This window comes from Salvelinus namaycush, chromosome 25 (genome assembly GCF_016432855.1).
Source record: "Salvelinus namaycush isolate Seneca chromosome 25, SaNama_1.0, whole genome shotgun sequence".
NCBI classification, from domain to species: domain Eukaryota; kingdom Metazoa; phylum Chordata; class Actinopteri; order Salmoniformes; family Salmonidae; genus Salvelinus; species Salvelinus namaycush.
The window spans coordinates 32,988,060-32,997,441 of NC_052331.1; the positions used below are offsets into that span (position 1 = coordinate 32,988,060).

Genomic DNA, 9,382 nt, shown 5'->3' on the forward strand with positions numbered 1-9,382 from the left:
ACGTGCTGCTCTGTTTTGTACCAACTGTAACATACTGTATGTGAAAATTTCAAATTTAAGGCCCCCATGCAGTCACTTCAATGTAATTTTTATATAGTCACTGTGTGTGTTTATCTGATAAAAATAAGTAAAAAGTATATTTTTTATAATGTATTTTCCTGAGCCTCTTTTGGCCATTGATCGTGTGGGTGTTAGGAAACAAACACAGCCCTGATTGGCTGATAGGATGGCCTAGAGCCCACCCACTTACCTAGATGACCAGTCATTGGTCTATTATAATCAGATCAGATTGTGGCATCATGAACAGGCTGAAATTCCAGGAATTCTTTTAAAACAGCTCTCACACAAAAAGGTCATTATCATAATTTTCACAATTTCCTAGTGTTATTTCCACCTCATAGTGACTCTGGTAATATCATAAAAAAACAGGGAAGTCAAGTTAACTGCACTTCACCTTTAATTTCAATTGCATTTACAATCGCAACACAATTCACAATAAAACAATCACATTAAAAAAGTAGAAGCAAACAGGAAGCAGTAAAAATGATGAATTAAAGAACATAAAACACAGAGCATGTCTAAAACAATCACTGGTTAAAGGCCAAGCTAAAAATGTGTGTTTTTAAATGCACCCTTTATAAGGAGTTATCATGACATCATTAATGGTTATTTAATCATTTATAAATGTGTAAAAAAAAAACGGTTATTTAACAGTTATAATAATGCCTTGGTCAAAAAGGTGTGATACCTTTTTCAGTGCTTGCCAAATAGTGAGACAATATTTATCTGTAGATATGAACATGCAATTAAATGACATAAAGACAAGTTGAAGAGAGACATCAGGGAAACACATCTGATTGAATAGAGAAGTCAGGGAAACACATCTGATGGAAGAGAGAAGTCAGGGAAACACATCTGATGGAAGAGAGAAGTCAGGGAAACACATCTGATTGAAGAGAGAAGTCAGGGAAACACATCTGATGGAAGAGAGAAGTCAGGGAAACACATCTGATGGAAGAGAGAAGTCAGGGAAACACATTTGATGGAAGAGAGAAGTCAGGGAAACACATTTGATGGAAGAGAGAAGTCAGGGAAACACATCTGATGGAAGAGAGAAGTCAGGGAAACACATTTGATTGAAGAGAGAAGTCAGGGAAACACATCTGATGGAAGAGAGAAGTCAGGGAAACACATCTGATTGAAGAGAGAAGTCAGGGTAACACATCTGATGGAAGAGAGAAGTCAGGGAAACACATCTGATGGAAGAGAGAAGTCAGGGAAACACATCTGATGGAAGAGAGAAGTCAGGGAAACCCATCTGACGGAAGAGAGAAGTCAGGGAAACACATCTGATGGAAGAGAGAAGTCAGGGAAACACATCTGATGGAAGAGAGAAGTCAGGGAAACACATCTGATGGAAGAGAGAAGTCAGGGAAACACATTTGATGGAAGAGAGAAGTCAGGGAAACACATCTGATGGAAGAGAGAAGTCAGGGAAACACATTTGATTGAAGAGAGAAGTCAGGGAAACACATCTGATGGAAGAGAGAAGTCAGGGAAACACATCTGATTGAAGAGAGAAGTCAGGGTAACACATCTGATGGAAGAGAGAAGTCAGGGAAACACATCTGATGGAAGAGAGAAGTCAGGGAAACACATCTGATGGAAGAGAGAAGTCAGGGAAACACATCTGACGGAAGAGAGAAGTCAGGGTAACACATCTGATGGAAGAGAGAAGTCAGGGTAACACATCTGATAGAAGAGAGAAGTCAGGGTAACACATCTGATGGAAGAGAGAAGTCAGGGAAACACATCTGATGGAAGAGAGAAGTCAGGGAAACACATCTGATGGAAGAGAGAAGTCAGGGTAACACATCTGATGGAAGAGAGAAGTCAGGGTAACACATCTGATGGAAGAGAGAAGTCAGGGAAACACATCTGATTGAAGAGAGAAGTCAGGGAAACACATCTGATGGAAGAGAGAAGTCAGGGTAACACATCTGATGGAAGAGAGAAGTCAGGGAAACACATCTGATGGAAGAGAGAAGTCAGGGAAACACATCTGATGGAAGAGAGAAGTCAGGGAAACACATCTGATGGAAGAGAGAAGTCAGGGAAACACATCTGATTGAAGAGAGAAGTCAGGGAAACACATCTGATGGAAGAGAGAAGTCAGGGTAACACATCTGATGGAAGAGAGAAGTCAGGGAAACACATCTGATGGAAGAGAGAAGTCAGGGTAACACATCTGATGGAAGAGAGAAGTCAGGGAAACACATCTGATGGAAGAGAGAAGTCAGGGAAACACATCTGATGGAAGAGAGAAGTCAGGGAATCACATCTGATGGAAGAGAGAAGTCAGGGAAACACATCTGATGGAAGAGAGAAGTCAGGGTAACACATCTGATGGAAGAGAGAAGTCAGGGAAACACATCTGATGGAAGAGAGAAGTCAGGGAAACACATCTGATTGAAGAGAGAAGTCAGGGTAACACATCTAATGGAAGAGAGAAGTCAGGGAAACACATCTGATGGAAGAGAGAAGTCAGGGAAACACATCTGATGGAAGAGAGAAGTCAGGGAAACACATCTGATTGAAGAGAGAAGTCAGGGAAACACATCTGATGGAAGAGAGAAGTCAGGGAAACACATCTGATGGAAGAGAGAAGTCAGGGAAACACATTTGATGGAAGAGAGAAGTCAGGGAAACACATTTGATGGAAGAGAGAAGTCAGGGAAACACATCTGATGGAAGAGAGAAGTCAGGGAAACACATTTGATTGAAGAGAGAAGTCAGGGAAACACATCTGATGGAAGAGAGAAGTCAGGGAAACACATCTGATTGAAGAGAGAAGTCAGGGTAACACATCTGATGGAAGAGAGAAGTCAGGGAAACACATCTGATGGAAGAGAGAAGTCAGGGAAACACATCTGATGGAAGAGAGAAGTCAGGGAAACCCATCTGACGGAAGAGAGAAGTCAGGGAAACACATCTGATGGAAGAGAGAAGTCAGGGAAACACATCTGATGGAAGAGAGAAGTCAGGGAAACACATCTGATGGAAGAGAGAAGTCAGGGAAACACATTTGATGGAAGAGAGAAGTCAGGGAAACACATCTGATGGAAGAGAGAAGTCAGGGAAACACATTTGATTGAAGAGAGAAGTCAGGGAAACACATCTGATGGAAGAGAGAAGTCAGGGAAACACATCTGATTGAAGAGAGAAGTCAGGGTAACACATCTGATGGAAGAGAGAAGTCAGGGAAACACATCTGATGGAAGAGAGAAGTCAGGGAAACACATCTGATGGAAGAGAGAAGTCAGGGAAACACATCTGACGGAAGAGAGAAGTCAGGGTAACACATCTGATGGAAGAGAGAAGTCAGGGTAACACATCTGATAGAAGAGAGAAGTCAGGGTAACACATCTGATGGAAGAGAGAAGTCAGGGAAACACATCTGATGGAAGAGAGAAGTCAGGGAAACACATCTGATGGAAGAGAGAAGTCAGGGTAACACATCTGATGGAAGAGAGAAGTCAGGGTAACACATCTGATGGAAGAGAGAAGTCAGGGAAACACATCTGATTGAAGAGAGAAGTCAGGGAAACACATCTGATGGAAGAGAGAAGTCAGGGTAACACATCTGATGGAAGAGAGAAGTCAGGGAAACACATCTGATGGAAGAGAGAAGTCAGGGAAACACATCTGATGGAAGAGAGAAGTCAGGGAAACACATCTGATGGAAGAGAGAAGTCAGGGAAACACATCTGATTGAAGAGAGAAGTCAGGGAAACACATCTGATGGAAGAGAGAAGTCAGGGTAACACATCTGATGGAAGAGAGAAGTCAGGGAAACACATCTGATGGAAGAGAGAAGTCAGGGTAACACATCTGATGGAAGAGAGAAGTCAGGGAAACACATCTGATGGAAGAGAGAAGTCAGGGAAACACATCTGATGGAAGAGAGAAGTCAGGGAATCACATCTGATGGAAGAGAGAAGTCAGGGAAACACATCTGATGGAAGAGAGAAGTCAGGGTAACACATCTGATGGAAGAGAGAAGTCAGGGAAACACATCTGATGGAAGAGAGAAGTCAGGGAAACACATCTGATTGAAGAGAGAAGTCAGGGTAACACATCTAATGGAAGAGAGAAGTCAGGGAAACACATCTGATGGAAGAGAGAAGTCAGGGAAACACATCTGATGGAAGAGAGAAGTCAGGGTAACACATCTGATTGAAGAGAGAAGTCAGGGTAACACATCTGATGGAAGAGAGAAGTCAGGGAAACACATCTGATGGAAGAGAGAAGTCAGGGAAACACATCTGATGGAAGAGAGAAGTCAGGGAAACACATCTGATGGAAGAGAGAAGTCAGGGAAACACATCTGATTGAAGAGAGAAGTCAGGGTAACACATCTGATGGAAGAGAGAAGTCAGGGAAACACATCTGATTGTGAGGACATGAAGCACATTATGCAGCTGTCTGCTAAAAACAGAGCTCAATGTTCAAGAGGCTTGCCAGTGAGTGTATGTCCCTTGTGATTGGTTGTCAGTGACTCAGGTGTCTCTGGATTTGCTCACTGTGGAGTAGATGGGAGGAGCCTCAGAGGAGCTGTGTGGATGATTGACAGTAGAGTAGGCAGGGTTTTGACTTACGCTGACAGTGGCATAGTCACCAGAAAAAGTGCCCTTTTTAGCGATGGCGGCAGTGGCTTCATTGGGGCAGCTGGGGTTCTTGTGGAAGTTGACGTTGGCGTAGTTGAGAGAGTTAGAGGGGCTTGTGGGTAATTTTGCGGTGGAGTAGATGGAGGTGGTCTCACTACCTGAACTGGACTGTAGGGGGCGGTCCTTTATTTCCTCATAGTCACCATCCCCATGACAACCCTGGAGAGGAGGAAAAGGAGGAGAGGGACGGGAGGACATGATGAGAGAAGAAAGAACCTAGATTAGAACATTCTCTCCCTCTTTCTCTCTCTGTATCTCTGTATCTCCGTATCTCTCTCTCTCTCTCCCTCTCCCTCTCTGTATATATATACAGTATATATATCACACAGACATGCAATGACGCACACAGGCAGGCGCTTGCACGCACACACACTGACCTCTATGTTGATCCGAGTGTCTGTGTTGACCCTGGGTGCTGTGGAGTCAGCTGTGGAACACACACACACACAGTGTCATACACTTCACACATGTCACTATTGGGCTGCAGCAGTCTGTTCAGGTGGTTTTCAGAGCCCTGTTCTCAATGAGACCTCTATTTCTCAACCAGGGCCAAAGGATGATTGTATATGCAAGTTTCTTGGAATTGACGACTGGGTGTGAGTAACTTCCCCTTGTGTGTGTGTGTGTGTGTGTGTGTGTCACCTGTTTCCTTGTTGAATTTCCATCTATAGACTATGAGCAGGCTGACCACAAGCACCAATAGCAGCATGACCAGAGTCCCACATACTATGAGGACCACTGATGTATCTGAACAGACACAAACAGTACCATTAGGACATACTTTACAATCAGCACTTCTGTTCAACTTACATAGGGCCTTTTACACTAATATGTGAAGTAAGATCTGCCTCTCTTCCACATCAGATGTGCAACTTTTCTGTTTACTTCCTGTCCTGACATTAGCCTTGGATGTGGTGGCCAACAATGTGTAAACGCAACCTCACACAACAAAAATGCTGTCGACTGGTATTAAAGTAATTATTGCAGGAGCATGTGGAATCGGAGAGACATTATCTTTTCACTACCATTCAGAAGGAGGAATCTGGTATATACACATTATACACATTACCTAAAGTCAGATTTGACTCCAGATCAGTCTCTTTACATTACAAAATGATGTGAGAAACTGGTTTTAAACTAGTGCAGCGTAAAAAGGCTCATAGGCTGCATTGACACAGCTTTTTTCCACTAATTGGTATTTTGACCAAGGACATCAGATCTTTTCACATCCTGTCTTTTTCAGGGCTGATCTGATGTTTTGGCTGTGTTTAGATGCCTGTTTAAAAGCAGCCATAAAGTTCATTTACCAAATCCATTTTGTGTTGGTGATGAGATGGATGATGATGATGAGATGGATGATGGTGATGAGATGGATAATGATTTTGAGATGGATGATGATGATGAGATGGATGATGGTGGTGAGATGGATGATGGTGGTGAGATGGATTATGATTTTGAGATGAAGGTGGCTAAGGATGACAGTGTTGGTGAACCTGGGTTTGATGCTGTTGTTGTTATAGCAGGTTTTCCTGTGGTGGTGGTTATTGTTGGTGTCCCTAAAAACAAAGGACCACAAAACACAGTTGTTGTGACAATGTGTGGACATTTTTCACTTGGCAACACAACAAAAAGGTTGTCTACTGGTATTGAAGTAGTTATTGCACAGAGATGTGTTGTCGGAGCACCATGTCTTTACACTACACCACTAAGAGGAGGGGAATCTGATTCCAAAGTCAGATTTGACGCCAGATCCATCTATGTACAATACACAAATATGTTTATGTGATAGAATTAAATGTGCCTTAATAATAACTGAATAATAACACAACTTCATAATGTGTACCAGGAAGTAATATGCTCTTCATTTATCTGAATGGTGATAATACGATCTGTGTGCTCTAGTGATGTCTGGACCACGAACACAACAGTGAATTCAGCTCACTGCAGTGGCCTGCCCAGTCACCAGATCTCAATCCAATTGATTATCTGTGGGATGAGATGGAATGATCTATTTGGAGTAGAGATCCACTACCAGCCAACTTGATACAACTGTGGGAAGCATTGGAGTCAATACGGGCCAGCATCCCTGTGGAACGCTTTGGACACCTTGTAGAGTCCATGCTCTGACTAATTGAGGCTGTTCTGAGGGTAAAAGGGGGTGCAAGCTCAATATCAGAAAGGTGTTCCTAATGTTTTGTCCACTCAGTCTTTTGTCTGACTGCTGACAGGTTATCAATTGTGTGGTTGTTCTGTACTCCACATAGATATCTCCCAGCATCCTCTTGGGTTAGTCTGGTGATGGTCATGGTGAGAAAACTGTCTGTCTTGTTGTGGAACAGTGAGAACCTCCCGTTCTGGCTTTGTTGTTTTCACTTTAACATCACCTAGAGACTTAGATCGTGTCTTCTCTTTGCAGAAGTATTTCTAATTGTCTTCATACTTTTCATCATAAACACAGTGGATGGAGACTGACCATTCTTCATACTGTAGCCAGTCACTGCAGTGGGATTCTCACAGCACCAATCTCTCATTTTAAACAGACATGTAGGCCTAGCGCTCAGAAAGAAGTTCAGACGATGTATTAACAAATAATTATATACCATAACAGAACAAGAAAGGTTTGGAAACTCCAATGACAAAAAAGTGTACCCCATGAAACTTCCTTGTCTCATGTCCAGACGCTGTCCTGTCCTGTTCCTTGTCCGTTGCTCAATAAATGTTCTCCCTGTACCTGCTTTTCGTCTACCAGCGTCGACCCTTACACTCACATTTATAGACAGAGCTATAGATGCAAGGACTGACCATCCACGAGATCATCATTGTAGTTTTAACCATGGGTTGAGTCTTTACAATGTTTTTGTTAACAATTACATCGTTTACAAACAATGGAGCAAAGAAAGCAAATATTTTGAATTTTAGTTTGGTATGACAGTTGAATTAAGCTCCTGAGGCATTTATAAGTTATATATTTCAAGAAGAAATGGGTATATATCATACATTCTAAAGTACAAAAGTTTGCAAAAGTGAATGTAAAATATGGAATAAAGTGGAAGAATCTCAAGTTAGGATTCGGGGTCAATAGCAGAAGCTTGATTAGGAATGTATATTATAAAATGTCTAGTTTGGAAGTGACAAAGTTTTGAGGATGAGAATCAAAGGTTTACACTACCTTCAGAGACTTCAAGGTTGACTTTAATGTAGTTATCTTGTCCCCATTTGTCCTCTCCACACCAGTATCTCCCAGCATCGTTTAACGTCAGGTTGGTGATGGTCACAATGAAGACGCTTTCCTCTCTGTTGTCCTTCAGCGAGTATCTCCATTTAGAAGCACTGTTTTCCCCCGCCTCAGTCTTAATAACTTTGTCTTTATTAAAAACAGTACAAACCCCTTTGCAGAGGTACTTCTGGTGGCTCCTCCACTCCTCTCTATAGGGGCATCTGATCTCTGCCTTGCCCCCCTCATATCCTTCAACTGTGATCAACTCTGCTGTACGCTCACTCCACACAGCAGCTGTAGGACACACCAACAGTCTCATTACAAACAGTACAAACACCCCAGCTTCCATTTCACATACTGTAAGAGTGGATTCTGGTCTGGTACACCACTGGTGATCACCATCACATCCATCAGTACATACTGGACCTTGTGTTCCTCAGTGTCCCCTCCCCTTTATCTAACAACATTATCACTGAGTGAATGGAGTTACACTGTAAAATGTTACAACCAAATGTATCCAACTATAGAGAGGAGTCACTGGAGATGTGTTCATTCAGTCTGATGTACTCACCTAAGAGGAGGACAATCTTCAGTGTGGGGACCAGCAGGATAACCATGATGACTTGTGGCTCCCAGCTAGTTCAAGTCTCTTTAGATCCTGTACATCCTGTTTACTCCAGTCCCCTCAATACTTCTACGTCCAGTTACCACCCCAGTACAGGAAGGTCTGCTCCTGCAGTGTGTATGAGAACCTCTCTGAGAGTGAGTGTGTCTACGCTGAGTCACGGAAGTCCTGCTGTTTGACTAAGTACTTCCTGAAACCATTTCACTTCTCAGTAACACTTTGTAATAAAGTAACACTTTGTAACAATTTCTAAGACATTTATAAATAGTTTGCTCACAGTGTATTAATCATTTATTCCTACAATATATGTTAAATAACAACATGATCCTGCTTTAAATTAAGAGCACCTTATAAAGTCTTCATAAATTCTTCTTAAAGGGTTCATAAGAACTACATACATTTGTTATAAATCACCTTATACAGCTCGTTGAGTGTGGTCTTAGTGCCAGCATCGTTTTGTGGTGGTAAATAGACAGCTAAAAATATATATTGATAAATAGTGTGGTACACAGCTTATTTGTCACACATTTAAGCCACATTTATGAACCCTTTATAAAACAGGACATACGGTTGTATGTCCTGTTTTATAAAGGGTTCATAAATGTGGCTTAAATGTGTGACAAATAAGCTGTGTACCACACTATTTATCAATATATATTTTTAGCTGTTTATTTACCACCACAAAACGATGCTGGCACTAAGACCACACTCAACGAGCTGTATAAGGCCAACATCCAATAAGAAAATGCTCATTCAGAGGCGGCGCTCCTAGTGGCCAGGGACATTAAAGCAGTCCTAGACGGATTACCAGGA

At 42.1% G+C, this 9,382-nt stretch overlaps 1 protein-coding gene across 1 annotated transcript; it reads right to left on the reverse strand.

Moving 5' to 3' along the window:
- Nucleotides 1-468: 468 nt before the first annotated feature.
- On the reverse strand, nucleotides 469-8,637 carry LOC120020546 (CMRF35-like molecule 5). The gene is made up of 4 exons (XM_038964254.1): nucleotides 8,516-8,637; nucleotides 7,897-8,238; nucleotides 5,105-5,154; nucleotides 469-4,886 (listed from the first exon to the last, which is right to left on the reverse strand). The coding sequence occupies exons 1-4, from the start codon at nucleotides 8,559-8,561 to the stop codon at nucleotides 4,560-4,562; spliced, it is 765 nt and encodes a 254-aa protein (XP_038820182.1). The 5' UTR covers nucleotides 8,562-8,637; the 3' UTR covers nucleotides 469-4,559.
- Nucleotides 8,638-9,382: the final 745 nt, after the last annotated feature.

What these genes read in the sequence shown, in the direction of transcription:
- LOC120020546 (XM_038964254.1), bottom strand. Translation starts at nt 8,561, where the DNA reads ATGGTTATCCTGCTGGTCCCCACACTGAAGATTGTCCTCCTCTTAG. An exon ending in GAAGATTGTCCTCCTCTTAG is followed by an intron (nt 8,239 to 8,515) that starts GTGAGTACATCA and finishes TGTGTCCTACAG; the next exon opens with CTGCTGTGTGGAGTGAGCGT. An exon ending in ACACTCGGATCAACATAGAG is followed by an intron (nt 4,887 to 5,104) that starts GTCAGTGTGTGT and finishes CCTCCTCTCCAG; the next exon opens with GGTTGTCATGGGGATGGTGA.